The 27,799-nt window shown below is 41.7% G+C and overlaps 5 protein-coding genes across 8 annotated transcripts; 3 read left to right on the forward strand and 2 right to left on the reverse strand.

Moving 5' to 3' along the window:
• Positions 1 to 2,078: 2,078 nt before the first annotated feature.
• Positions 2,079 to 6,911, forward strand: LOC143378891 (transmembrane protein 135). The gene is made up of 9 exons (XM_076830991.1): positions 2,079 to 2,737; positions 3,182 to 3,312; positions 4,338 to 4,464; positions 4,564 to 4,718; positions 5,032 to 5,293; positions 5,582 to 5,749; positions 5,823 to 5,963; positions 6,032 to 6,198; positions 6,274 to 6,911. Exons 1-9 carry the CDS (start codon positions 2,591 to 2,593, stop codon positions 6,386 to 6,388), a joined length of 1,413 nt encoding a protein of 470 aa, XP_076687106.1. The 5' UTR covers positions 2,079 to 2,590; the 3' UTR covers positions 6,389 to 6,911.
• Positions 6,854 to 9,994, reverse strand: LOC143378881 (uncharacterized). Its single transcript, XM_076830970.1, has 6 exons — positions 9,848 to 9,994; positions 9,681 to 9,773; positions 9,294 to 9,627; positions 9,045 to 9,226; positions 7,348 to 8,336; positions 6,854 to 7,274 (listed from the first exon to the last, which is right to left on the reverse strand). Exons 1-6 carry the CDS (start codon positions 9,898 to 9,900, stop codon positions 6,991 to 6,993), a joined length of 1,935 nt encoding a protein of 644 aa, XP_076687085.1. The 5' UTR covers positions 9,901 to 9,994; the 3' UTR covers positions 6,854 to 6,990.
• Positions 9,940 to 11,918, forward strand: LOC143378903 (haloacid dehalogenase-like hydrolase domain-containing protein 2). Of its 2 annotated transcripts, none has more exons than XM_076831014.1 (4): positions 9,940 to 10,148; positions 10,304 to 10,603; positions 10,679 to 10,889; positions 11,679 to 11,918. In XM_076831014.1, exons 1-4 carry the CDS (start codon positions 9,955 to 9,957, stop codon positions 11,844 to 11,846), a joined length of 873 nt encoding a protein of 290 aa, XP_076687129.1. In that variant the 5' UTR covers positions 9,940 to 9,954; the 3' UTR covers positions 11,847 to 11,918. The 2 variants fall into 2 exon arrangements, with proteins under 2 accessions (XP_076687129.1, XP_076687130.1); XM_076831015.1 differs by lacking the exon at positions 11,679 to 11,918 and adding an exon at positions 11,125 to 11,169 and having other exon boundaries at positions 9,955 to 10,148; positions 10,679 to 11,003.
• An 893-nt stretch (positions 11,919 to 12,811) lies between these two features.
• On the reverse strand, positions 12,812 to 18,799 carry LOC143378880 (WD repeat-containing protein 48). 3 transcript variants are annotated; one of them, XM_076830968.1, is made up of 12 exons: positions 18,271 to 18,799; positions 17,740 to 17,956; positions 17,209 to 17,421; positions 16,832 to 17,127; positions 16,561 to 16,746; positions 16,163 to 16,480; positions 15,974 to 16,076; positions 15,747 to 15,906; positions 15,480 to 15,674; positions 15,153 to 15,399; positions 14,941 to 15,060; positions 12,812 to 14,866 (listed from the first exon to the last, which is right to left on the reverse strand). In XM_076830968.1, the coding sequence occupies exons 1-11, from the start codon at positions 18,316 to 18,318 to the stop codon at positions 14,998 to 15,000; spliced, it is 2,046 nt and encodes a 681-aa protein (XP_076687083.1). In that variant the 5' UTR covers positions 18,319 to 18,799; the 3' UTR covers positions 12,812 to 14,866; positions 14,941 to 14,997. The 3 variants fall into 3 exon arrangements, with proteins under 3 accessions (XP_076687083.1, XP_076687084.1, XP_076687082.1); XM_076830969.1 differs by having other exon boundaries at positions 12,812 to 14,842; positions 14,936 to 15,060; XM_076830967.1 differs by having other exon boundaries at positions 14,936 to 15,060; positions 18,271 to 18,798.
• A 1,205-nt stretch (positions 18,800 to 20,004) lies between these two features.
• Positions 20,005 to 27,431, forward strand: Sf1 (splicing factor 1). The gene is made up of 9 exons (XM_076830449.1): positions 20,005 to 20,377; positions 21,334 to 21,486; positions 22,093 to 22,168; positions 24,004 to 24,156; positions 24,240 to 24,346; positions 24,588 to 24,754; positions 24,831 to 24,989; positions 25,081 to 25,358; positions 25,434 to 27,431. Exons 1-9 carry the CDS (start codon positions 20,167 to 20,169, stop codon positions 25,987 to 25,989), a joined length of 1,860 nt encoding a protein of 619 aa, XP_076686564.1. The 5' UTR covers positions 20,005 to 20,166; the 3' UTR covers positions 25,990 to 27,431.
• The last annotated feature ends 368 nt before the right edge of the window (positions 27,432 to 27,799 follow it).

Consider the following 27,799-nt stretch of genomic DNA (forward strand, 5'->3'; position numbering starts at 1 on the left):
GATGAACGGCACTATAGAATGAGACAGAAAGGTGTTGATAATGTGGACCATAGATGTCAGCAAGGATACGACTGCGTGTAGGTGTAAGCACAGACGAGGTATAGGATAGACCTACCACCTTATGGATGTTCGCGTCGCCGCCCAAACTGTGTTACCGACCCATAATTGGAGGACTGAATGTAGTGGCATCTGCTCATCAACGACAGTCAGTTGAAGAACTATTCCTCGAAGTAGTATTGAGGAAAAGGGGAAGTGTGTGTGTGTGGTGTGGGAAGCATGTAATTTGTTTGAGATTGAGAATGAAACCGTCGAAAGCATTTCGGTATAAAACTCATCACGCTAATTCGGCCGCGTCTTGCGATGGGGTCAAGGCTTGATTAGACTACCAAGGATTTTAATGAAATTGTCTGACATGAAATTAGAGGACAGGTATAAATAGTCATGTGGCAAGTTTCGAATTTATTTAAAAAATACAGAACGCTCAAGTTTCCATACTTCGTGTGTGATAAGACCAATTATTTACCAATTATTATTACACTGTTACCGATGGAGTAGCAATGTATTACCGCTCCATCTAGCTATGGAATCTTAAAACATGTCCCTGATCACGGAAAGAAACCACTTTTCAGAGGATAAGTATCGACATTCTGATACATATACTGGGTGATCCTCCCGCGACTGGACTCAAAGTGATGCCTTCCTGTACCGCGTGGCGAAAGAACACCCCGCGATGGCTCACCAAGCGTTATCGCTTTCGACTCCCGAAGGGGCTGGAATACCCGTTAAAAAGTGAGAAATGTTCAAGTTCCGCATTTCTCATCAGATCTTTGCGAAAACAGGGCCACTCGATTTCTTATATTTCTCCGATGAAAATAATACCAAACACGTCGTAATTCGGACCATAATGATGGAATTTACATGAAAAATTGATTTACATAATTCCAAACTAACTTCGTTAAAAATAATCCGATTTACCAGGCATTTGGTATGTAAATAGTAAATCGGGATATTTTTAACGAAGTTAGCTTGAAATTATGCAAATCAATTTTTTATGTGATTTCCTTTATTATGGTCCAATTTACGTCGTTCTTGGTGTTATTTTCATCGGAGAAACATGAGGAATCGATTGGCAATCAATGTTTGTGCGTTTGCTATGATCACGAAATGTGTTTCAGCTCATTATGCCTGACTAATCCAGAGGAATGTGACCTTTTTAACAAAAAAATTGAAAAAATTTTTTTTTATAAAAGCAGAATCTAAATTTCGAGCGAAGCCGAGTAGTGAAGCTAGTAAATCATAATCACGGCAAGTTCCACTTATGTACAAGTCTCGTTTACGTATTACTAGCTTTACTACTCGGTTTCGTCCGAAATTTAGATTTTGATTTTATAAAAAAAAATGATTTATTTATTTATTTTTTGGTGAAAATAATCACATTCGCCTGGATTTGCTAAGCATAATTAGCTGGGACACATTTCGTGACCCCGGAGTTTACCGTTCGAAAGTTTTTGGGCGACAGACAAGCACACAAACACTTTCTGCTTTATATGTTAAGATTCTGCACGGCAAGACGTTGTTACAAAAAGAACCTATGTACCTTGAACTTTAAAAACCACATTCCAATTTTTGCGATCCGCTCGAATGACGTGGCAGGTATTGTATGCACGGGCGATGTAAATGAATCGTCAAAAATTTCAATACAAATTAATTCCATTCCATTTTCGTGCGTTACATAAACCAATTCCACATCCAATATTTCTATGATAATCACCGCGCGACGCTAATGCCAGAGTTATTTACATAGTAGATCTCTTTGCTAAGATAATCCATTCACCAGCAACTCTTAAACGCCCTCTTCCTTAAAAAAAAAGAATCACGACTCTCCGGTCCGAATACGATAAACTCTTGCCTTATCACTCAGGCACATACACATACGCTTATAATTCACATTAAGTTGGAAATTATTTTCCAAGAATCCATCGGAAATTACGATAATCGTCCATTAACCACTCAAATACTATTTCCATTCGCGAATGCAAAGTGGCACTCGAAAGCAGTTTAAAAGCAGCACGTCCCGCAGCGGCGGGGGGAAACACGTTTGTTCGAGAATCGCGTGTTCGAAAGGTTTAAGGTCGTTTGACAGCGAGAGTCTCCGTGACTCCTTTCATCGCTGGTGCGCATCAGCAGCAGTTAGTAGGCGACGAGCGGTTGCCCGGGCTGCACGTTTCCGTTCTCCTATCTCCCACGAATTCGTTGTCCCTGTGCGCGACGGATGCTTATGGCTGTTTACGATCGACCTCCCCGAAAAGCCCGAGGCTGTAAATACATTTATCTAATCCACGCTCGATAACTTTGACCAATAGTAGATACTGCAGTCGTAATCGAGCCCGCGATTAAATCGGCCCCTCTGTTGCGTAATTCCGAATTAATGGGCAAAGTGACACAGCTCGGAAGAAAATGGGATCGGCAAAGTGTGCCGTAGCAGCGGACCAGCGGAGGAAACAGTGACAGGGCGAAGCGTCGTCCCGCTCTCCTTTGCGAGTTTGACGTTTCGTGACAAAACGGAGGGACTGTTTACCGCGCTAGTACAATGCCTTCCCAGCTGAGCAAGTTCTTCATCGACGCGTCCTGCCGGGAGTACGCGCATCCTTGGACCGATTCGTGCATCAGCACCACTGCTGGCCTTGGGCTACATGCCCTTCAAGAGAGCTTCAGGATATACTCTACGGTTTATATAGTACGCTCGCCACCTCTTCTTTCCATCTTCAGGATCATCCCATTCTGCACTTTGTCTCTCGTGTAAATGATCGTGCGATTATACTAATTTGTCTCTCCATTATCGTCGAATATTTAACTGCAGCAGAGAGGCCTGTTTGTGCAACAAGACTTTGTTCCTCTGACGTTAGTTCCAGTCATTCATAATGCATGAAAACATAATTTTATTGTATGTCCGCATCGAGATACAGGCGATGATAGCTGCAGTGGTAAATACAACCTAACGTGGAGTATTAATTGGTATTTGTTAGCGGATCTGTCTGGATCGCTTGCTTATCACTCGACGATTGGACATTTATCTTGGACATCTATTTTATTTATTTTAGCTTGGATTACATTCGTCGACCGTCTATGCTAAAAATCTTAGGCACGAGTTCCTTTTAATTTCCCACTGTTTTGCTTTTAGGTTACGCTTTTAATGAGAGGAAAGGTACCATCTAAAGGAGATGTCAGAAAGACGATTCTGGGTATCTTACAGTCGACGGGCTTTCTATCCTGGAGCGCGTTCTCGTATTCCATGTTCATTTGCTCCCTAAGGTTCGTAGGTATTTGTTGTGTAAATTAATACCGATTAACTTACAAGGGGAGGACACCATGTGGTAGACACCGATTTTGAGGAGCCTTCGCACGATGTATCTATGTCGAAAATAAGTAAATAGGTGTCAGAGCGTTTCTGCCAATGGGCCTTAATAATAGAGATATTTACATGGAAATTATTAAAAACTATATAGCCTAAAGCACCTGGCGTTGCCCGGGTAAAGCTTCGATTGTCACAAAGTGTCAAGGGGGTGAAATAAGGGGGAAGGGGTGGGATATCTAGATTTCATGGTAGTCCATATTTTCCGCAGGGTTCTAGAGAGTAATTATGCAAAATTTGGTCCAGATTGGTTAAAAAAGTCGGGATAAAAAGTATCCTATGTGTTATTCCTGGTCTTAGACTATGTGTGTACAAAATTTCAGAAAGATTCGTTGCATAGTTGTGACGTGATTGAGTAACAAACATCCAAACACACTTTCGCATTTATTATATTAGTAGGATTTCATAGTGGCCGTGGGGTTTTAATGGGTAAAAATCCCACACTACCCTGGCGCCCTCGGGGGATTCCCCTCTGAAGGAGTCAAGGAAGGTGCCTTTTGAAGATTTCCCCATGTTAAAAAAAAATTTATAAAGTTTTTTTTAACGTAGAGATATCCTCAAAAGGCACCCCAACACCTTCAGAAGGGAATCCCCCGGGATGCCAGGGTAGCGTGGAATTTTTACCTACTAAAACCCCATGGCCACTATGAAATTTTTAATAATTTCCATGTAAATATCTCTATTATTAAGACTCATTGGCCGAAACGCTCGGACACCTATTTGCTTATTTTCGACATAGATCCATCGTGCCAAGGCTCATTAAATTCGGTGGCTACCACACGGTGTCCTCCCCTTGTTAGTAATTTTGCATAAAATTATCGAGCATCCTGTTCGTTGATTATGGTTCCGTTGGTTTTATGCGATAGATTTACATTCTGCTTTATAATACGTGCTGGTATATTTAATAGAGAACTGTATGTTTCAGGCGAATACTTGGAAGCTTCAATATTCTGACTGTGTCCTTCCTTCCATCCTTTTTATCTAATTTGACAGCCATTCTCGTTGAGAGGCCATCTCGGCGCACCTTACTATGTTTATATGTATCTAACATTGTGAGTAGATTAGCTTTAAAGTTCTTATACCGTGTATTAACATAGGTGTAACAGATTTTATATTACACATATGTAACTTATTATTATTCACTTTTACAGGCAACGGAAACGTTGTTTAGAATGGGACAGGCAAGGGGATACTATTCTTTCATTCCACATGGCGAAACGTATATTTTTGCTACGAGTATGGCATTATTGCTGTATTTCTTTCGCGTGAAAACAGATAAGCACGATTCTATTTATAGAATACTTAGGTAGTTACTGGAATTTCTTATTAAGTGGTTATACCTAGTCGGGCGGCCGAAAAGAGGCGAATGTTTGTGAATTTTTTTTTAAAAAGCGGAAGCATATATTCTTACAGAACTTTTTGTGCTTAAAACAGCAACACTTAAAGAACATTTGGTAATTTTTTCGTAGAAAAATATTTACGTTTATAATAAAATAACGCTTTTTCAAAAAAAATTCACAAACATTCGCCTCTTTTCGGCTGCCTGACTAGGTGTAACCCCTTAAACCTATAATTACGAGATTATTGCAAGCCTGTAATGACTTAATCGTTTCCGTTAGCATTGTCGTTGGAAAGTACGAAGGTGCTGAATGCCTGAGCCAAAATAGCTCACAACCGGGAACAATAGCGTGTCCAGCTAATGAAAGTACTAGGGAAGATTCAAATGAGACACATAATGTAAATAAAGAAGTCCGTAAAAAGAATCTTAATATATTCATGAAATCGCTCGAAGCGTATAAGACAATTGTCGAGTGGGTAAAAGCTCAAGGTAAACATCTTTCTTGTCCACATCCCCATAGCTGTGTTCACTATGTAATAACGGTATGTATACAAATAATTAAATGTAGCATCAGAATTTATTCGTCTCTATAAACCAGTGTTCTTCAACCGATGGTCCGCGGAGATTTCCTGTCGGTCCGCGAAAAGTTTTGCCCGAATCATGTAGCCACTGCATTAAATTAAATTAAATTCCAATTTTATAACATTAGATTTTATAAATAAAATACTATCTACATTGGTGTATCTCTTATTCCCGCTAGTTCGCAGATGTAAAAAGGTTGAAAAACGCTGCTATAAACGTACGTTGATCACATTCACCTTTACTTGCAGGGTGGTTTAAAACTTTTTAGCTACGGTCTAGGTGCTCAATTAGTGCTAAACTTCGTCTTTCAAATTAAAAAGTTGCTCTCCAAGCCGCAGTTACTGAAGTCTATGATCTTCAAGAAGGGTAACTTGAACCTGGCCATGTTCCTAGGGGGTTTCGCGGGACTTTATAGAGTAATGCCACATATTGCTTTCTAAAGTTATTCTGTTCTCATGTAATACTCTAACGATCTTCGATCTATTTCAGCTCCTGTCTTGTTCATTAAGGAGATTATTGGAAAAGGATTCGTCCTCCCTTGCGGTCCCCGCTGCGCTTATAAGTGGCCTAACATTTATGTTCTACAATAACACCACGATAGCTTTGTACTTTATGTGGAAAGCATTACAGGTATATTTCCAATGCCGTTCTATTGTTACATCAATATTTCTCTTACGTTACACTTCTCTCCAATTTAGTTATCATGGAATGATCTTGTGGAAAAGAAAATAGTACCTGAAGTGAAGTGGTTCGTGATATTTCTGTATTGCTTTAGTACTGCAGTACTCTTCCATGTAGCAATCGTGGAACCACAAAACTTACGATCGTCCTACTGGAAGTTTTTGTGTACGATATCTGGGGACAGGTAATAAGCATTAAAGCAAACTGGGCACTTGGATATACATTCTATATTTCATCTCAACGTTTTATACAATTGCAGAATCGCGGTGATGTCTCGAATACCATTAGACCAGTTCGGCTTAGAATCGAGTAAGCATCTCGAAGCAGTGCTCAAGAAAACAAATACCTCCAACATAAGAGAATACTTATTTTAATCTTACAATTCGATCGTAACAGTTAAAGGTATATGGAATTTTCGGGTCAATTCTTTTCGTTATGTATATTGAAAAAGGCAACCAAAGAAATGCAAAACTGGATCATAAATCGTTGTGCTGTTAAAACTTTGTAAGTAACGTTGAAATGATGAAAATCGGTTCTATGTGAACGCGTGAAAGTGCCAAGATTTTCTATATTGTGATAAAGAAAAATCTTCATTCGTGCTGTTATGAACGTACTTCCTCTAATTAAACTTGTGATCATGGTACTTTTATATAAATAATTGTACAGAATGGCGAAACTTACTATAACAAGTGGGTGTTACAGGATACTAATGTATAAATGATATTGTGGTATATATAGCTGTAGAGGTATATACAGATCCATGTATAGAATTTACAATACGTAAAGCTACTAGTTGAAACTATGCAATAAGTAGTTAAAGAAATTTTGATGCTAGTGAATTTTGATACATTTGTATAATTTATTTGTTAAGTTATAAAAATACATTGTTGAATTACTTTCCTCCCTATTTTCATTTCTGCCACGAACGTACCAATCATAAATAGAATACTTGAATCTACGATATACGTCTAATCCACTATTTTCTTTTCTTAGCAGTCTCTAATGCTCTATTCACTATGAAGTCCGCATTCCTTCGCTCGTGTTTCCGCTTCAAACGTTTCTTCTTCCGCAAGATTTGATCCCAGTTAATTTGGCTCTGCATTTTCAAATCTTCGCTGTCTATGACTCCAGGGATAATTTCGGAGTCTAAAGTTGACACGATACGCTTTCGTGGTACTGTTTCTAGCGGACGTAACATTTCCAGTGAGTCGACTTGCCAAGGGAGCAAACCGACTGGACAATCCACCCAACGATAATTTGCTAAAACAGTTTTAATTCTTCTGTCAATCTTGCTTGTTTATTACTGAATAAGAAAGTAATTCTGCGTACTCACCAAGGGCTAATTTCCAGTGAGGATTTCTAACTTTCTCATCAGTCAGGAATCGTGGTACTCTATTTTTAGATCCACTTTGTTCGCTATCTGTATTTATTCCACTATCGCCGCATTCTTTTTCAATATCGCTAAGAGTAAAAGTCTTTTTCTGTTCGTCCGAAACTTCGCCGTCGACTTTCCCAAGTGCATAAATGTTCACTAAACTTAGCAACAATTCTCTGCTCTGTTCGTCTATTTTTGGACTGATCAACTCCAATACAGGTAAAATGAATTTAATATAAAACTCATTTACATTTAATATAAGCTTCGGGACGAAATTGATGTCGGTTAAACAAGGTAGTACTATGTGTGATAAGTCGAGCCACAGAACGCGTTTCAAGCGTGGATACGCACGATCTGTTTCTTCCTTTACTTTAAGTTCGAATGTTTTCGGTGGCAACTTCTTCTGCGCCTCTTCTAATTGATACTCCAAAGTTCGAGATGTACAGTGGGCAGCATCCAATTTCACGAAACTGTAGGATATAGAGCTTATCCATAACGAGGCTAGCAATCTCTTGTGCTTATTCTCCTCTTCGTTATCTATAAATCTGAGTAACTCGAAGATCACGGCTTCCATCATTCCTTTCTCAAGTAATAGGAATATAATATCCTTCCAGAATTTCATCATATCCAGCGGCAATAGGTCATCTTTTAATTCATTCTCAGTACTTTCTTCTTGAACAAAGATCGAGAAAATATCTTTGCTTGGTAAGAATGCTTCCGAACTGAAGAGCGCATCGCAAACTATATCCTTCTTATTAGGAACAGACTTTTTATTAAGATATCTAGAGATTTCAGATAAAAGAACAGTCCTCGCTGTCAGTAATGTGTACTTTTTGTCCTTCTTTATGCCGTGGTTAGCAACCTCTACGTAATTATCTTCATCTACATTGCCATCGTTATTGCCTTCCGACGAGATGGCGTACGAACGCAGATCTTGTAGCGTCTCCCTGTTCGGTAGAATCAGTTTATCAATATAACTACTAGGGTGGCTCATATTTACTCTTGGTAAAAATTTTTTTCAAGATTTTCTTCGAGACACCCTCCAGAGTAGTTCCAAATAATTAAAAAAAACAATCCGTGTAAAGTTGGAGCTCGATCGGATAACGGAAAAGGGTGCCCCTGGGCCCTTAAACATTTAAATCATTATTTTCAGCTCGTGAAGTCGATTTTATATAATATCCTTCAAGTTATTGATTAAATCAGAAAATATGCCAAACAAAAGTTGTAGATCCGGACAAGGAGCATCATTTATGTTGTATTACTTTTTCTCGGGCGATAAACGGTTTTCGAAAAAAGTCCGAAAAACTAAAAGAAACAAACTTTTTCTTCAAATTTTGAAAGTTTAAATGCTTCTAAAACACTTTTTATTTATGAAGGCCAACAAACAATGGAATTTTTATTTTCAGTGTTTGATATGTCATGAATGTTTCCTGAAAATTTGGGACCGAAATTCGCAAAAATATCGAAGATATAGAGTTTATAACTGAAAATAAGAAATTTTTTTTGCATATTTCGGTATATGCTTTACACGGATTTTTTTTAATTATTTAGAACTATCTTGGAGGGTGCCCCGAAGAAAATTCAAAAGTCGAAAATAAGAGCCACCCTAATAACTATGCCATAATTCATTCAAGGCGATGAAAGATTATACGCACTCTAATTCTGAATCTGGAATATCCGCGACTAAATAATAACCAGCATGAATATACAAGCTAACAGCAGTCCAGAGCTCAATTAAATCACTAAATTCTTGTATCTCCTCCTCGGCTTCCTTTACGGACTCGTCGGCAACGAAATATTCTTCCATTCCTTTAGCTTCCGCTCCCCAGTATTCCTCCTGCAAATACAACATCTAAGATCGCGCCTTTCGCTGATCGTTACAATCTTCCTGGAGGTAAACTTACGTGCAACCAAGTTAGCAGTATATTTATAGCTATTCTCAGTACACCGATGGATGGTAATTCATATCCGTGCGCAGTGTCGTGCCTCAAGCTTACTATCCACTCCGGGATATTCAGCTGCTTGGCGATCTGGAACAAGGACGTCTGCTTTGTGTGCCCTATGTTAGATATATGATTCAGAAATCTCATTATGGTGGTTGAGTACATCAGGCACAAATCGTTCTCGTAACTGATCGGCAACTCTCCGCTACCGATCTTAGGAGTCCATTCGCGGTCCCTGAGGCAGACTTGCATGATCGAGAGAGTGCAGTCGACGCCTACTGGCAACTTCGGCATCCTGAAATCATTCTGGTTAACACTGCTTTCGCTATACAAGAGCAACCAAATCACCTCGCCTTCCATGCAAGCAGCATCTCGTACGCCTTGGTTTGCTCAGCGGTGTCATTTGAGTAAATTTCCTTGTACACCTGATGCCACTCCGCTCTGTGGGATATAAACAGTTTTCAGCAGAAACTATTCGTACATGAGAATCGTTACACGGTTACTACAGTACTTACAGTGAAAACCATGGCACTTGCTTTGAGCCTTCCTGTTTCACAGAGAGCGCCATACTTGACCACGTGCGCCTGCAATCTCCGCCGTCCTCTCATTGACCGCGTTGGGCATGTGTGAGGCAATTGGGTACGCGCAACACACGCGTGCTCGCGGTGACTGTGAACTGCACCTCGGAATAGCGGAGCGGCGACGAGAATTTTTGAAAAATATGGCGAAACAGATACGAATGGTACTAATAGACCTAAGCGGGACGCTGCATGTTGACAATACAGCTATCCCAGGCGCAGTGGAGGCGTTAAACAGGTGGCATTCTTTATTCATTCCATAATGATAATTCGCGATCGTCGCCAGCGTTGCGGCGCATCTTGCATCGCGCAGCTTCCATTTATTGCCGCGCTTCGAATCGAACGAATTCAAATTTAAAATAACCGTTAGGTGTGTTATTAATCCTGATACAGGCTTCGAGGCGCTAATATACCAGTGAAATTCGTCACGAACACAACGAAAGAGTCTAACAGCTTTCTGCACAGCCGATTGGCCAGACTCGGCTTTGAAATAAAGAAGGAGGAGATCTTCAGCTCTCTGGCCGCGGCCAGAAAATTGATCGTCTCGAGGAGACTGAACCCACTGCTGTTGATCGATCCCGCCGCTTACGAGGATTTCGAGGATTTGGTGAAAGAGGAAGAAAAGACTAATGCTGTGGTAGTTGGACTGGCGCCGGATAAATTTCATTATGATGAATTGAATAAAGCGTTTAGGTGGTCCTGGTTGCTCTAGACCGAGTGGAATATTGTGATTTTATAAACTTTTTGCAATTTTATTCCTGATTTCAGATTGTTATTGGAAGGTGCACCTCTAATAGCGGTTCACAAGGGGCGGTATTACAAGAGACCAGACGGTTTAGCTTTGGGACCAGGCGCATTCGTAACGGGATTAGAATACTCCGCCAATGTCAAGGCGGAAGTGGTCGGCAAACCCACCGCGGAATTTTTTAAAGCTGCTTTGGGGGACGTGGCCCCTGAGGAGGCAGTTATGATTGGCGATGTAAGAAACTGGATATGTGTTACATTCACTATTTGCAATTACACAAAGTGTAACCGTAGAAAATGTTGGAAGGGTAGTTTTCAGTATTTTGGACCGCCCTTAAATTACGTAAGGGTAATTTTGGCGATTTCTTACCCCCTCCCGCCCCCAAATATAAGAATTCGTAAGATTTGATATTCCAACCCCCACCACCCTTCCTTACGTACCTAATATTTTTTACATTGTATTTTTTCAGTTATTAAAATTCTTTTGGAGGTACGTATAATTCGTTTAATTCGGTTTCGCGTGTGCGATGACTACTCAGATTGAAAATTTAGTTAAAAAAATATTACGTAAAACGCTACCTGACTCTCTCTTTCCCCCTGCAAGGAAACATAAGAAATTCGCGACCCCTTCCGCCCTAAAAAATTGTACGTAATTTAAGGACGACCCCTAATACCACCACTGTTATCTCTCGGAGTGGGGCGTCCCCATTTCTCTTAAATGAAGTGGGATTCGAATTTGTTCACATTTAAATAATATATATTTTCCTAATGTATTATTTAAGACCAGTGGCGCACCCAGATGGGGGGGGGGGCAAGGGGCACCCCCAAAATTTTCAAAAATAAAAGGAAAGTGGATTTTATTCTTTAAATAAATTTTTATAATCGCCTAATGAATTTTATTGAATTTGCATTAAATAAATATTTCTTAAAAATATTTTTATCCGTTCACCTCGGCTCCCCCAAGATTAAATCCTGAGTGCGCCACTGCTTAAGACCCTCTGTTACTTGTTCTTCGTTAAATTAGGACGTCCAAGATGACGTAGCTGGTGCACAAGCTGCTGGCATCAGCGGTTTCCTGGTGCAGACTGGGAAATACCGGGAAGGAGATGAACGGACGATCACACCACCGCCCACAAAAGTATGCAGCTCTTTCGTGCAGGCCGTGGAGCATGTCCTCAAGAAGGAAGTATAAGCCTTCGCATTAGCAAACCAGAGTATAATGTATGCAGCAGCTGTTCTGTATTAAATTAGACGTTTTATTTAATTATCAATAATCCCATAATGGTGTACACGATCTGGAGTAATTTCACAATATAGGAATTTCAAAATACAGAGTAGACAGTAATTACAAAGAAACCCAGCCGCGGTATCGTTCGTGATATGAAACATTAGATACCGACCTCTTTGTCGTTCCTATTCGACGCCATTGGAAAATAAGTTCTATGTCATTGTTCTTGACGTGACGACGACAAATGGATGAAAATAGATCACTGCTCTAAGTATTAAACGAATATCGTCTCGTTGCGTAATCGTCTGTAGAAAAGTTGTAGAAAATTTCCTCTACCGTGACAACAGTGACGTTACAGTTTAAAAATTCTGTTTACAAATTAGAACGAAGCAGCTTCTCATCGGGTCCAGATACTTTTGCCTTCGAACATCGTAGATGCCTCTAGACTCGAGACGATATTTCTTAGATTCACTTGTCGTTCTAAAATAACAGGGGGAAACGTAATCGTTGTAAATTGTTTCGCTACTAATACGTGGGCCTTAAGTAATAAATATATTACGACTACTGTATCCACTACGTTATCGTTAAAAGCAGGCATACAGAAAAGATTTTTCTTAGTCTCTCTCTTTAAAAGGAATTGGTGCACTGCGAGAATCTCTTTCAGTATAAAATTTGGCACCGCTCTGTTAGTTGTTCTCTCTATATTATAAGGGCTAACGAACATTCCCTTCACCTCGAGAACCTTTACAGGCCCGTTCTCTAAAAAGACAGGGTGTACGAGTTTAGTTTTGATTCGACGTTGCCCTCGCATCTGAAAAGTGCAATTACGAGAGTCCCTTTCGTTTCTTCCCCTTCGACGTTGCACATTAATACTTCCGTTAGCGAACAATTTGTTATTTGCTTAGTGAGGAAGGCTCGGTTATAATTCGTTTTACGAATACTGTACGAAACGCACGCCTCTCGTCTAAAACTACATTGCCCACGCGTGGAAACGCCGCACAGCGTGATCGAGCTCGACGAATTTCCATCGAATTATGCGAGTAACGGATAGGAATCTGATACAAGCGAGAAACGAAAGAACAGAATCCCTCGCGCGATAGAGCAACGCAATAAATTATTGGAACATCTCGTTCGATCGTGAACGGTTTACGAGTAACGAAATAATCGACGACCTTATGCTGCGTCTGGATTAGAATGGTAAGCCTAATTAAAATCTAAAATTAAAGCACGTCAGAGTCCCACCAAGTAACTCCAGGATTATGCATCGCAACGGTGTAACTCATAATTCGTGGTTAGTTTAAAAGATCGATGGATCGGCTCGTAATTGAAATGCCCTCTACAACTTATAATCTATGATCAGGCACATGTTGATTTCCTGTCGCAATAACGAGGGTCGCTTGGAGAATACATTTCGGTTGAAATCAGGCGATAAAAATCCGATAACGAGCGCCACTGCTTGCTTGCAATAATGTGCACACAACGCTGTTACACGAGCATTAAAACGAATCAAACTTAACTACGAGTGTACAGTATGTTCCATGCACTTTCTTTTTGGTAGCCATTCTCTTAATCAACGTCGTCTCGAGACGAATTAACGGGACAGAATAATAATAAGCAGTTGTAAAGAATTTCTACGCACGACGGAACAAGTATAACGAAAGCTTAGCAAATAAATAGACTCGCAGAACACGCAGCGCATTAAAATGTAACAATGGAATAGTCTCTAGATTTGTTAAAAAGAATCGCTTCTACGTCATCTTGCCAACGCAAACGTTACAACACTTAGGGCCGTATTAATAAAGAACAGTATATTCTCTTTCTCATCTTTCATTTATAGAAAAGTCAAGCGTCTGCCCCAACCCCGGCAGGATCGTCGCAGACGCTCCAGTTTTCGGTACAACAGTTGCTTTAATTTTATTTATACAGCCCATCACCGTGACCGAGGGACATTACTCATAACGCATCCGTATGTACAAATTCGTAGGGTTCTAGTAGAATGAATAATTTTTTAACGTAAGAATCCAACTACGCACTCTCTTTATCTGTTAAGAGCCATCTTCTAAGGTCAGATTCTGCCAATGTAGCTAATATACTCGTTTAACTGGCAACTATACTGTATTTATATCCTCTCCTTCTCCCCGGCCCGCGCGAGAAATCGTTATACATCTCGCGAATAGAAATTTAATTAATGGAAGTCCCACTAGAGACAGAATTCGACCTTACACCGAGGACAGGTATACCGTTTACTCCCTATGCTTTACCGATAGGAAACCTTGAACTGTTAATTTGGCTGTTCAATTGTAATTTGATTAGTAGTAAATTGACATTTCCTTCTTCCCCTCTAATCCTTTCTTTCCCTCTCAGACAAGGCAGGTGTGCGGAATACTACTGACGCGTGTCGCGGGACACATACATAACCGTTCGTTCAATAAATAGATGATCAGTATCTTACTTAACTTGGGGGGGGGGGGGGATTAAAATACTACTACTTATAAATTATGAAACACAACTAAGTGGTATTATACACAGAAGTAGTTGAGAGACACGACATTTAGAAATAAGATGAGACTACAGTTTCCTGGGCCACGCGATCTGTCCCTTACATTTGTGCTTAACTCTCTCACTGGTACTTTCGACGTGGGAAGACGATGAAATGGCTGACGGCAAGCATTTACTACTTCTACACCCAGGTACAAAAAACATACGCCTCTAAAAGCAGACTAAACGAAATTAGCATTCCGCGTCGCAGGGATGGGTTTGGCCTCGGGATATATGAATATACAAGTATGAGCAATCCGCGATAATACTTCCGCACGTTATTGCCTTCGAACCGCGCTCAAGTACCCCGCGCGTGGCCTGGCTTTTACTCATCTTCGGCCGCGGTGTCCAGCGGGGCGTCCATCGAGAATCGATTGAACACCTCGTGAAGAGGAGGTAGCGTCAGGTGCCACACTCTGCAACTAGTCCACATGTCTTCTGTTATTCTGAAACGCGTCGCTCCTTTATAGCGATTATTTCAGCTGCGAGCAACGGATCAGAAAGACTGTACCTACCTTACCATAGTGAAGAACCAGGCACACTTCAGAGATCCTTGTTCTGACGTGCCCAGCCCTAACTATTTTACAGGCCGATAATGAAGTGTTAAATCCGCTGAACTTTTCCAGATGAAATGCCTGACCTGAAATTTAACGAATAATGTGATTGCGATTCGAAAGACTCGTTGCTTCTGAAGTATATCTGCATATTCTTTTACAAGATCTGAGAAGGTACCGTTCTTAAATCCATAGAGGGGTCCAGAACTTGGTCGTTACATAAAAGTTCAACCTTTTCTTCGGCCAGCGAAGAGTTATCAGCGTTCGAATCTGTGTTCGTTCGGTCTCCTGCTGGAGATCCACCAGAAACTGTGTTCCCAGTGCCCGCCACTGATCCTGAGTCGCTTCCTGCGCCGAGCACTTTATCACATACATGCTCCGCCACTTTGCGAATTTGTATAAAATCATTTGCAATCAAACGATCCCTTGAAAAAAAAACGGAAATATGGGAATTATGCAATCTACGAATCTGCAGAATCTGCGAATAAGTTGACTCGTTACATACTTCTTTAAACTTTTTATACCGGACGTGGCATGTGGAAGAAGGTAAAAAGGTATTTTAATAAATGGTGGAAGATTCTTATTGTCCACAACGATGTTCACTACCCATGATGGTACAGTTTCAGTTAATAAAACTCCTTCTGTTTCCCCTGCAGCATCCTTAACTAGTAATCTATACAGAGTCCTTCCTCCCACTTCGCTGAAACAAAATCCCAGCTTTATTATTGGCGACTGAATGAACAGGATGGCGGTTTCAATGATTACTGCATACCTAAATATAACAGGTGTATGACTAGGTACTGAGAATGTCTTTCCTCCTCTTATGTGTACAGGACCATTACCATCGTTGCTACTCCCCTCGTTTTCATCGTCAGCGTGTAGTCTCCACCAGTGCTTGAGCAAAGCTTGTAGCAGAAGATTCCCATAATTCACTGGAAAGAAAAGTAATACTTAGAGAACAATAAAAGGGAATATGAGTTCTAGTAAAGCGAGCGTTACCTTTCTGATCGACCGCATCATTTTCTGCGAGGCCTGTTTCTCTTGCAGAGACCCACGCAGAGAAGCAGTCGTTCTCATCCTGACCCAAATGAATGGTCAACATCTACGAACATGCGAATATTTACTGTTACAATCGGTGCCTCAACTCCTGATGTTTTAGTCGGTTTAAGTAATTGTATAATTATGTACCCCAGTTTTAAGATCTACACTGAACCAATTTGGAACGTACACCATGTTATTTCTTTTCTTTATCTCCTGCTCGAAGTCTACCCTTCCTAAATCCTCGACCTTGCATGCCTTCAATACATCGTACAGGGCCACATTCTCCTCGGTATCTTTCGTTAAAACGTATCTGCGATCATTCAAAACGTGGCAGTGCCGTATCGCAGGGCCACCCAGTATCTTTTGCGCAGGGTCTAAATTCTCCGCGACGTTCGAAGTTACTCCGCTATCGGAGTCATAGTCGTGATCAATTTCGAATTCTTGCCAATCTTTCTGGCTTATGGACTGCAACGGGTTTCACAACATTAAGTCACTTATACTCCCGACAGACGTTTAATCTTGTTTGTAACACGCTAGATCATTACCCAATTATTTATCGTAGACTCGCTAGTCGCCACCCAAATGCTAGACTGATCGGGCGTCATAGCCATCTTTAGCACAGGCGCTTTCTCTTCGCATATAATGGTGTATCTTTCGGGATAACTTAATTCGGTCATTACGACTGTCTTATCTCTACCTCCCGATATCACATGGCTGAAGGTGTCTGTCGCCTAACAATTACAGTTCCAATTTAATAAATCCGCTCGAACTGCGCTTGAACATATGGTTACACAAGGAAAAACATGTTACAATTACCAGTAATGCCCAAACACCTTCTTTATGTACCCTAAAGGTTTGAATACACCTTTGCTGCCCCAGCGACCATAATTTAATCGTCCCGTCAGAGCTAGCGGACAGACACTGGGTACCATCTCTATTTAATACCAACGCTTTAATATTATCCATATGACCGCGAAGTTTCATTAATTTACTGCAACACCTCGGATCCCATACTCTCAGAACTTTCTCCGTACTACCGCTCACGATGATCGTACCAATCTGATTCATGGCAAGGCTATATATGGAGTCTTTATTCCCGCTAAGAGACGACGCTGCAAAATACCAGAACGCACTGTAAAAAACAAACTTAACGATAGAAGCAAGGAAAAATCCGTTAACAATCTCTGCTTTACTTGTCACTGTGTTGTTGCTCGCCGTAAGAGCCGTTAACGTATTAACGTCCCATAGGAAGATCAATTTATCTAAACCCGCGCTAGCGACCTGCTCCCTATCTTTAGCGTACGCTAGAGCTTTCACGTAGTCCTTGTGTGTTCTCAACGTAGACATACAAAAACCTTTGTGTGCATTCCATACTTTCACCGTCGTGTCCGAGCTGGCCGATATCACTGTAAATAAAACATGAACGCATAACGTCACTCGTTTTAAACAAACCTTAGGCCAGTGTTGACTAACTGGTGGCTCACAGGCCACCGGGTGCACCTCCCTTGCTGCTACGCTGTACAGTCCCCCTCCATACCTATTAGACTCTGACGATTGCAGTCAAAAAGAGAAGGAAAGAAGGAGAAATCCACCGCGATCGTCAGAGTCTGGTAGGCATGGAGGAGGGCCGTTCAGCGTAGCAGCAACGTGGAGGAGCCCCCTGTGGCTCGCGAGCCACCAGTTAGTCAACCCTGCCTTAGGCGATAAAACAAGAAGCTACGTACGATTCTTGCCACCGCAACATAATACTATATCATTGACCCAATCGGTATGATGCTCCATAGACTGAATGTACGGCTCCTTCATATTCTTGCAGTTCCATATCCTTATAATACTATCTCTGCCCGCGGAATAGAGCCTATTCCAAGCCGGATCGTACTGCAACGAATTCACTCCAGCCCTATGCCGCTTCTCTACTTCGTCCCTTATAACCATGGATACCTTTGGCGAAAACAGAAAGCAAAGCATGTAATCTCACGAAGCGTGGAATCTTAAGTAAGCTAACGATCCCTTCGCAGAATTAATAGGTAAGCGTTCTCGAAAGAATCTCCCTCTACCAAAGCTATGCAAATGAAGCGTTTCTTTTCCTTTTAATTTAAAAGATAGAATCGTCAGCGCTCCTCGAGTCTCGGCCATACGCCGATGCTCGGTCTCGCGAGACCCTCCTCGTTCATAGAAACGACGTTCCCCCCGTTTGAAGGACGATGCGAAGAGGTGTTGCTGAAAACGGTAAGACAGGTGTGCCCCGCAAGTACCTGGACTTTCTTCCGGGCGCTCTGGCCCCCTGTCTTATGAGCTGCCATTATACCGCGAACTGTTCCGTGGTTTCGAGCGAAACGATAACGACGGGGCGCATTCGAGGTGCACGATTATGCTGCGGCGCGTCCACGTTGCGGTGCCTCGAGTCCACGTAGCAGTTTCATCGCCGATCACTCTGGAAACCTTACGCGACCGTGCGTGGCTGCGTGTCTCGCGCTCGCAAAAAATAATCCAGCGCACATCACGGCCTGAAGCTCGCGGGCAGCTGTCGTCTAGCGATTTCCGGCGACGGTTGCTCGCTCGCGTTCATGACCGTCGGAACCAGAGCCGCGTTCGTGTAGTCCTAAACGCCGGTGTCAATAAGCTCCCCGATGTCACGCACGTTAAGTTACATCACGTTTCACAGCGTCCGACAACGCTTCGACTCCATTGTTGTGATTGAATAAAGCCGGATATATCGCTTGATTCTGCTTCCGATAACGGCCGAAGGTATCCACTCGCAGGTGTGTCGGGAATATACCGTGACTCCTGCAAGCGTAACGCGCACTGATGGGAAATGATTAAATGAATTTATGAATCCGGAGTATCGGTATTTTCAACAGCCGCACGGGATATTCGGGGCCAATAGTTGAACGAGATACGGTTGCGAGGGTAAGTGACCACCTGCGGTAATCGGCCAATGGGGGATGCGAATCAATGGGATTGACTGGCATTTGGGCGAATACGCGTTTGTTGTACTTTGCCGGAGTACGGTGATTGGTTCGTTGTTGGTGTTCATTAGATAGGTTTTGGTCGATCTTTGGAAACTGGAGGATATGAAGTTATTGGGTGAGATACGAAATTATGCTTTGTGAACACTTGTTGTAGGAGCAAAGGCTGGTTCAGACACGTCGAGTAATTTACGGCAAATTCCACTTACGCCCAAATCGCCCGTGATTTTCATTAAGTTAGGTTTTCCCCATTCGCGACTGGACGCATCGTCAAGAATTTCAAAGTCGATTTTCTCGAAAATGATGCGCAATAACAAAAAATATTATTCCTTTTCCTCGACTTATTCACTTGTTATAAATCGAAAAGGAAGAGTAACTTTTATTCATATCGTGTTTCATTTTCGAGAAAATCGACCCTAGTCGAGTAGCGGGTAGCGAATAATTTAGTAATTTTTCGTGTGTGAACACTAAAATTTAGTCAAGTAGTTTAGTAAAACAATGGTAAATTACTAAATTACTGACTACTCTTACTGTCTGTTCCAGCCTTTACGTTGAGCTTTTATTGAAAAGTACAAATCGAGCTTATTTACTGAAAACACTTGTAATCTCGCTATATTTAATATTAATTCTAAATACTAGTGGCGTTGTGATGATATTCTATTCCGAATCGATAACGTCGCGTGCGACACGAAAGTGATATATGCATCTCTCAAACATATCTATACCATACCTAGTCGGTGACAAAACATATCTCCTTAATTTACATATTCATCGCTAGATGGTACTTGTTTTCTATTTCAGACTTTCATCACCACTTAATACTCCCAAACACCTGAAGCAATACTTCCCCCTCGCACAGCACCAAACCCGCCAATGCCAAAAAGCGAATACTCCGTTTTAAAATTCAAATATCCAAACTGTTCCTGCCGATTCCCCATCCATCGCGGCGTTCCAAAACACATCGGGACGCCGTCTGGCGAGAATCTGCCGCACTAATTTCGTTCGGAAAGTCAGCATCCGGCTCCGGTAAGCCCGTCGAAGAGGCGAGAGTATCCGTCAGTCGAGCATCGCCATTTTTGTGGTGTGAAAAGTTCTTGACTCTCGGCGGCGGAGTATCGTTTGCCAGCTGGTGAACGGGCGGCTGCATCGACGTGTCTAGCGTCCGCCAGCGAGCTCTGCGTCATGAATCAGTCACGGAATTTCACGTCGCTGCTGAATCCCAGCTACTTGCAAAACGCGCAGCAGAATGCTGCGTCTGCGAACGCGGCGGCAGCCGCGGCCGCTGCGGCCGCAGCAGCCGCCGCAGTAAGCGCCGCGATTGCGAATGGAACGCAGATGAACCCGAATTCACCAAATTCCACGACGAGCAACGCCAGGAAACGCGAGGCGGAATGTACGTATTTCCTTATTTCCGCGGCGGCTCCGTTTCGAGCCGTCGATATCGGTGTCCGTACCGCGCGACCTGATTTCGCGTACACAATTCGCTCCACCGCACGCTCCAATGTACCACGGCGTGTACACTCAACAATTCTTGCATGTCGGTATTCTCGCGTACACAATAGACACTGGCTAATTGGAGTAGCATGTTATTTCGAGCAAATCTCCTTTGCCTGGCAGATTTGCTCGTATTGTTTTCGATCCTTATCAACTGCGCGTGTACGCGAGCACCGTCGCGGGACGATTTGAGTAAACGGGTGGTGCACAGACGGAGGTTCCGATTAGTATTTTTCGGAGTCATATGTTAGCAAACGGCTTGTTTCTGTAAATATTTCGGGTAATTATTTAGAAGATCAAGATTCCGAACAACTTTTTCCTATACATGTTACCGCCGCACGACCTTCGTTTTCGAGATATTTCCGAAAAACTTCTGTTGATTTATTCGGATGCAACGCATTCCACTTTCCAACTTGTCCCGGGTATTAGTATTGGTTAGGGTTAGATTACTGCGGGGGGCACGTAAAACATGCTAGCGAACCGATGTGAGTTCAGAGATTTGAACGAGAAACTCCCGGATGTCTGTCAGGACTCCAACTCGTATCGGTTCGCTCTCATGCTTTACGCGCCTCCCGTATTAATCTAGCCCCAACCAATACTAATACCCGGGACAAGTTGGAAAGTGGAATGCGTTGAATCGGAATAAGTCAAAAGAAGTTTTTCGCGAATATCTCGGAAACAAAGTTCAAGTGGCGATTACATGTATAAGAAAAAGTTGTTCAGAATCATGTCCCCGATAATGTATCCAAAACTCATCGAAATCGGTGAGGATCAAAAACTTCTAAATAATTAGCAATATGAGGTGTAGTCATAGTTTGTGGTGGGGCATAGGTGAGTAAATTAAAATTGTTTCAGGTGACGGTAAGCAGGAAAAAGAGACGAAAGAGGAGCGTAAGAAGAGGAGGAAAACTAGATGGGGCGGTAGCGAACATGACAAAACTTTTATACCGGGCATGCCTACTGTTCTGCCAACAAACCTGACTCCTGAACAGGAGAAGGCTTACCTATGTAAGTTTATTCTTCTCGTCCCTTGGCTATTTCGGATTAATTATGTTGTGTATATATGGATATATATATATACATATATATACATGGGCAGGAAGTGATTTAAGAATCATGCTTCTGCGTATGAGTATCTGAAACTTAATTTGTAGTATTGTAAAAGATGTAAGTATGTATATACCGTTGAAAAATTTACAGTTGCCAGAGGTAATCGACCTTCCAAATATTTTCGAACAAGCGAGCTTGGCAATGGGGATTGCCAATTTCGCTGAATAATGAATACCGGATTATCGGAGTTCGTAGCTTACCTTCGCTCGTTGTGTCAAGTCTTTTCCGATTTCGTTTCTCGGACATTTACAAAGGGCGTAGTTACGTGTACATAATGCCTTATTAAATGCCCGCACAAAGACGTAATCTTGCGGCGGTACGAAAAGTCAAAGAGATACGTGAAATTTACTGGAGCTTTTACCTCAGGAATTTGCAAAGCATTAAACATAAGCGATTACCCTACAGTTTTAAGACATGCTTACATTATAGAATGTATATGGTTATGGCAAATTGGCAATATCTAACTGTTGGGGTTTCCGCCCCCTCTAACCCGTTGGTTTACAGTTCAGCTGCAGATCGAGGAAATCAGCAGGAAGCTACGCACTGGAGATCTTGGAATACCACTTAATCCTGAGGAAAGGTTTGAACGAAACTTACATACCAAAAATGACCATTACATATCTACAATACCTATCTACTGACCATTCAGCAGCCCGTAAATACAGGGGCCTTATGATATGGCTCCAATACAATTAGTGCGGGATACCGATGCCTCTTTGAAAAGATCGGGCTTCATTAAAGCCTCCACGCAGCACAGAAGATGAATTTTGATAATATTGGTTTGCCCTAATCAATTTCTTTTACTAATTCATTTTCATTAAACACTGCTACGAAACCAAACTATTTACTGGCCGATGTTGATCGTTTGGGGGCAATAAATGGGATGCACGCCAGCGTCAATAATCGAACGTTACGGAACTAAGTATTTTTAATTTGGATCGGACAACGCTTTGAAATTTCACTTGTAGATACTTTGAACAGAAATAATAGTGTACGCTGTACGTTTTGTAACGTTCGATGCAATGAGATATCTAAATCGAAGGGTAGCTATAGTAGCAGTGTTTAACATACAGTGGGTATCCTAGTCAATATATATCTCTTAAATAGTTAAATATTCTTGCACATGTAGGGAAATTCTAAGGTGTTCCTATGCAGACTGTTTCGCACAAGTTAATAGGCTATGCCTGATTATCGTTTTCTGTAACAACAGATTACTTTGAACTTGCCAATGCCCGATAGAATAATGAAAATTCATGCATGGGGCACCTTGATATACACTCTCTTCGATTAGGCCGCCGTGACTCGCACGGCACATCGAAACTATTGTTTAATATCATAATGCCGCAGGAATATCTTATCGTTGATCGACTGCAATAGACTTCTGCCCCCCCTTTAATTACAATTTTAATGAGCAGATTTCAGGAAAGCAATGAAAATCGATAAAGTTTATAGTTGCTAATGTAATAAGCATAATATTATAAAGATCAATCTTACGTTACTTTCAGGTGCAACTCTTAAATAAATACACGTTAATTTCTCTAATAAATTAATTTACTCCAATAGGTTTAACTTTTCTGATTTTAGCTGGAACCATTATTTTATATCATTGTGTTTCATTAGTATTATACAGTATAGTAAGATATACAAGCTGTTATGAACTAACCCAAAAAAATTGTTTCCTAATAATCACAGGATCTATCTCTTAGCAGCTGACATCATACCGATATCTGCCGTGCACAAACGCGCAGTCTTCCAGTGGTTGCCTACTGAATAGACTTATAGCAATGCTACATTTAACGCTATATAATTTTTTATCCTTTGTTTCGATACCTTGGCACCGTTGGGAAAGCTTTGAAAAAAATCAATCTTCTTTAAATAATTACAGCGTATCGTACTATCGGCTGACAACTTTGTTCTTTAGTTATCTGGACAAATCATTTCATCACTTTTTTTTTAGCATTGCCCAACTGAATTCAGAACTATCAAACGTCCCCCTTAAGTATAAGTAGCAATTATTCGAATCTAACAATTTCTGTTCTCAATGAATTACCCACCTCTTGATTAAAAAAAGATCGAACGCCTATATACAAGTATACTTGGTAGATCGTTTAAGTTCTGTTTCGTTTCTTTCCGTAAAGGGCGATATTTGCTTGAAATGCTACTTCGCGGAGGATATTCTCCTTCCAACAAGGTCAGAACGTATCTCACCTTTTAATAAGTATACATCGACGAAAGAAACGACTAAAGTCTAATAATTCCGAGAAGTCGATCCCAATTTCTAATTTGCCTGCTAATAATCAGCAGTTCTTTCCTCAATCACACGATCGTATATAGTAGGATCAGGTTGCTTGTACGCTAGTACCATCTTGACGCAAACTTTGTATCTTGACGGAAGCTTATCTTTTTGTTTTACAGATCACCGTCCCCAGAACCCATATACAGTAGCGATGGTAAACGGTTGAATACAAGAGAGTATCGTACTAGACGTAAATTGGAGGAAGAACGTCACAATCTTATACAGAAGATTCTCAAAATTAACCCGGAATTCAAACCTCCGCCAGATTACAAGTAAATCTCCCTTCTTTCTATTTAGATAAATGATTTGTGTACGTTTCGAAGCGCGTATAAACTGTAATACTTATTAATTTCAGGCCTCCAATAATACGAGTTCATGATAAAGTGATGATTCCTCAAGAGGAGCACCCGGACATTAACTTCGTTGGCTTGCTAATTGGCCCGCGTGGAAATACTCTGAAGTGTAAGTACACTTACCTATAGTGTTCCTGATTTCTTCATATTTTTTGTTTCTCGAGAAATCAGAAATGAGATCATATTTCTTGAGAATTCTCGAGAAATTATAGTATTTCTCGAGAAATGAGAAATAAGCAATTATAAAATTTCTCGAGAATGCATTCTCGAGAAGGAACACTACTTACCTACCTTCGACTGTAATTACGCGAATCTTGCGCAAACGTGTAAACGGTTCTTCAATATTGCAGCAATGGAGAAGGAAACCGGGGCTAAGATTATAATCCGTGGTAAAGGCTCTGTGAAAGAAGGGAAAGTTGGGAGGAAAGATGGGCAACCTTTGCCTGGAGAAGATGAACCTCTGCACGCGTATATTACCGCTAATAACTTAGACGCTGTGAAGAAGGCTGTCGAAAGAGTACGTCTCGTTTACGGCAATCGAATGACTGAATATACATAAACGAATTCTATAAAAGATACTAATTTTTCAACAGATTCATGAAATTATACGACAAGGTGTAGAAGTACCCGAAGGACAGAACGATTTGCGACGCAATCAGCTTAGGGAATTGGCTTTATTGAACGGAACATTGCGCGAGAATGATGGCCCACGTTGCACTAATTGCGGCGCCTCGGATCACAAATCGTGGCTGGTTAGTACATCGTTTTCATGAATTAATACTCCATTCTTCCTAAGGCCAGGTTAAAAGAAAGAACTCCGCTCTACCTTCTTAATTATTGCAGTGCCCGGACAAGCCCAACGTGACGAATAACATAGTATGTTCGAGTTGCGGCGGAGCAGGTCACATTGCTCGCGATTGCAGATCCAAAAGACCTGGTCAAGGTGGACCGGCCGCAGCTGGAATGGGAGGAATGGGACCAGGCGGCGACAAAGCTAAGATAGACGAAGAATACATGTCCCTTATGGCTGAGTTGGGTGAAGGCCCGCCACCTGACAGATCCAAAAGCGGGCAGCAGCGTCAACCGAACCCGAATCCTAATTACCCTGGCCTCTTCGATAGGTAAATTTCATTCCTATTTATTAAAAGCCCTCCGTCTCTCCATAGCTATAAACTTCCGTTACCCTCTTTTTCCAGGCAACAAGCACCTCGCGCTTTGATGGCGGCACCAGCACACCCTCCACCGCAAATGATGCAGGGTGGCCCAATGATGCCTCCGCCAGGAATGGCTCCACCGCCGTGGAGCCAAGGGGAGGTGAACAACATGAACGGCATGAACATGCAGTGGCAGCCTCCAGTCAGCATGCCCCCTCCTCCAGGCGTAATGCAGCCGCCTCCGCCGCCTCCCGGCTCCACGTCTCAGCCGAATATCCCACCGTTGATGCCCTGGATGGCTGGGAACAATCAGCCACCGCCACCTGGACAAATGCCGCCGACCCAGATCCCACCACCTGGCATGGGTATCCCGCCGTGGCAACAGGGGCAACAAGGACCGATGCGTCCGCCTCCACCTGGCACAGCTCCACCGCCAGGATTCCCAGGATGGCAACCGCAGCAAATGGGTGGATGGCCGCCTGCTGCCCCCGTCCCACCACCTCCTCAGCAACAAACCCCAGCTCCGCCTGGCATCGATCTCAACACGTTGCCTACGTTACTTGCGCAACCACCTCCTCCGCCACCTCCAACCAGTTAGTGTAAAGAATCATCCGATCGTTTAATTGAATCTTCTTCATCCGTACAATAGAGAGAGATATATATATATATGTATATTACATTTGGTCGTGTCAGTAAATATAGATTGTAATATTGGACTGGAGGACGGAGATAATTGTTACATTAGTTTGAACGATCGAAGATTTTGAATAATCTTTTTGTCGCTGGACGGTTTTATCTTTCGCGATCGGGGAAGGATAAAGCCGCGGATATTTCTTTTAATCCACCTTCATGGACCACGGCAGTGCGTGCGAGGATCGACGCCAGGCTCGCGAGGCCTCCGGCTGCGCATTGCAGCAGGTAACTAAAGAGGATGTATGTATAGGTTTGATTACCATTACTTTCGATCTTATCGTATGTACCTAAAGCTTTCCTACGAGTGTAAATGTGAGTGACGTATACCAAACGCATTTTTTATAATGCCCACATCAAGCACGATGATTTTTACTTGTACGTCTCTCGATTCACGACATCGTATGTTGTGGCTAGATTATGATTTACCTTGTAGTCCGCGAATATGCAAGCATAGTATGCGTAATACTATGTAGAACGTAGTGCATTCGCTGCTCTTTATAAGTATTATGATCAATAATTGCTTCAGGACATTACCCACTGTGACGTGAATGTTGTTGCAATTAATGTTCGACGATGGAACTGTGACTCCATATGGGACTCCGCGCAGGGTGGGTCGCTTGATATTATCTGTAGAGAAAGATGAATTAAAGTAATGTTTCCGATGAATTTTTCGATGATGGATTAAAAACCTTTCTAAGGGGAGAGGCGCTTCGGAGATTCGAAGGTGACCTTTGATTTCTCAAATGTATGATCGTCGTGCTGTAACGTACTACAATAATAATCTATTTTTCTCTACAGATAATAATATTGGCGTGAATCAAGATGGTGGTATCGAGCGACTGGCCCTGTTACACAAGTTATCCTAACTTTGTAACGTATTAAAATTGTCGCGATCAGTTTTGTATTAAGACTATCTAAATAGCTTTAATCGATGATCAAGGCAATTTTCAAGCCCGGTCATTGCTGGGTAATATGATGAAGCATGAGAATTATTCTTCGTGCACCCGATCAGTTGTCAATTTTTAAATGTCACTTAGATTATTTATACACGTTAGTATAATTTCTGCAAATATTTTTTCATTCGATGGTGAAACACGTTTCCGGTACACCGACCGGAACATAAATGTATGACATTGCAAACGTCCAAGCGCAATAATTTCGTATTAATGATTCACTAGTGAGAATAAAGGTGATCGAGACCTTGAATCAGAAAGAATTCGCTTTGTATGAGATAACATTAGTATTGCGTGTTACGTTTAAGATACAAAAAAAAATAGTTTGTCAAACTTTATGATAGCTTAATGTGTATGTTAACTACACAATAAAGGTACATACTATACAGGAAAAGTTGCGTGTTCTCTTTTATTGTAAACAAAGTAGCATAAGCTTCGTAAATATGTTCACAGTCTAGTCTCCTGACCTCCGTATAAACGAACTGTTTTGACTTCCGCTGAACTCATAATTACAATTATGCATGATGAATATTTGAGTCGGGAATCCACCTGGAAGCGAAGCTAGGCTATGCTATAACATAGCATGGCATAACTTAGCTTCCAGTTGGATTTCCGGCTTTAGCATAGCATCACTTAGCATAGTATAACTTAGCTTTCAGTTGGATTTCCGGCTTTAGCATAGCATAGCTTAGCTTTCCGTTGGATTTCCGGCTTTAACAAAGCATAGAATAGCATAGCATAGCTTAGCTTTCCGTTGGATTT

The sequence above is a fragment of the Andrena cerasifolii genome, chromosome 2, assembly GCF_050908995.1.
Source record: "Andrena cerasifolii isolate SP2316 chromosome 2, iyAndCera1_principal, whole genome shotgun sequence".
NCBI classification, from domain to species: Eukaryota; Metazoa; Arthropoda; class Insecta; order Hymenoptera; family Andrenidae; genus Andrena; species Andrena cerasifolii.

Excerpts from the sequence above, each read along its gene's own strand:
- LOC143378891 (XM_076830991.1), top strand. The coding sequence starts at position 2,591 with ATGCCTTCCCAGCTGAGCAAGTTCTTCATCGACGCGTCCTGCCGGGAG. Across the intron at positions 4,465-4,563 it reads GTTTATATGTATCTAACATT|GCAACGGAAACGTTGTTTAG; the intron begins GTGAGTAGATTA and ends TCACTTTTACAG. Across the intron at positions 4,719-5,031 it reads TCTATTTATAGAATACTTAG|CATTGTCGTTGGAAAGTACG; the intron begins GTAGTTACTGGA and ends CGTTTCCGTTAG.
- LOC143378881 (XM_076830970.1), bottom strand. The coding sequence starts at position 9,900 with ATGGCGCTCTCTGTGAAACAGGAAGGCTCAAAGCAAGTGCCATGGTTT. Across the intron at positions 9,628-9,680 it reads CTGCTTGCATGGAAGGCGAG|GATGCCGAAGTTGCCAGTAG; the intron begins GTGATTTGGTTG and ends GAATGATTTCAG. Across the intron at positions 9,227-9,293 it reads TACTGCTAACTTGGTTGCAC|GAGGAATACTGGGGAGCGGA; the intron begins GTAAGTTTACCT and ends TTGTATTTGCAG.
- LOC143378903 (XM_076831014.1), top strand. The coding sequence starts at position 9,955 with ATGTGTGAGGCAATTGGGTACGCGCAACACACGCGTGCTCGCGGTGAC. Across the intron at positions 10,149-10,303 it reads GCAGTGGAGGCGTTAAACAG|GCTTCGAGGCGCTAATATAC; the intron begins GTGGCATTCTTT and ends ATCCTGATACAG. Across the intron at positions 10,604-10,678 it reads GAATTGAATAAAGCGTTTAG|ATTGTTATTGGAAGGTGCAC; the intron begins GTGGTCCTGGTT and ends TCCTGATTTCAG.
- LOC143378880 (XM_076830968.1), bottom strand. The coding sequence starts at position 18,318 with ATGGCAGCTCATAAGACAGGGGGCCAGAGCGCCCGGAAGAAAGTCCAG. Across the intron at positions 16,747-16,831 it reads AAGGTGTTTGGGCATTACTG|GCGACAGACACCTTCAGCCA; the intron begins GTAATTGTAACA and ends TGTAATTGTTAG. Across the intron at positions 15,675-15,746 it reads CATACACCTGTTATATTTAG|CGAAGTGGGAGGAAGGACTC; the intron begins GTATGCAGTAAT and ends ATTTTGTTTCAG.
- Sf1 (XM_076830449.1), top strand. The coding sequence starts at position 20,167 with ATGAATCAGTCACGGAATTTCACGTCGCTGCTGAATCCCAGCTACTTG. Across the intron at positions 20,378-21,333 it reads CAGGAAACGCGAGGCGGAAT|GTGACGGTAAGCAGGAAAAA; the intron begins GTACGTATTTCC and ends AAATTGTTTCAG. Across the intron at positions 24,990-25,080 it reads CGGATCACAAATCGTGGCTG|TGCCCGGACAAGCCCAACGT; the intron begins GTTAGTACATCG and ends TAATTATTGCAG.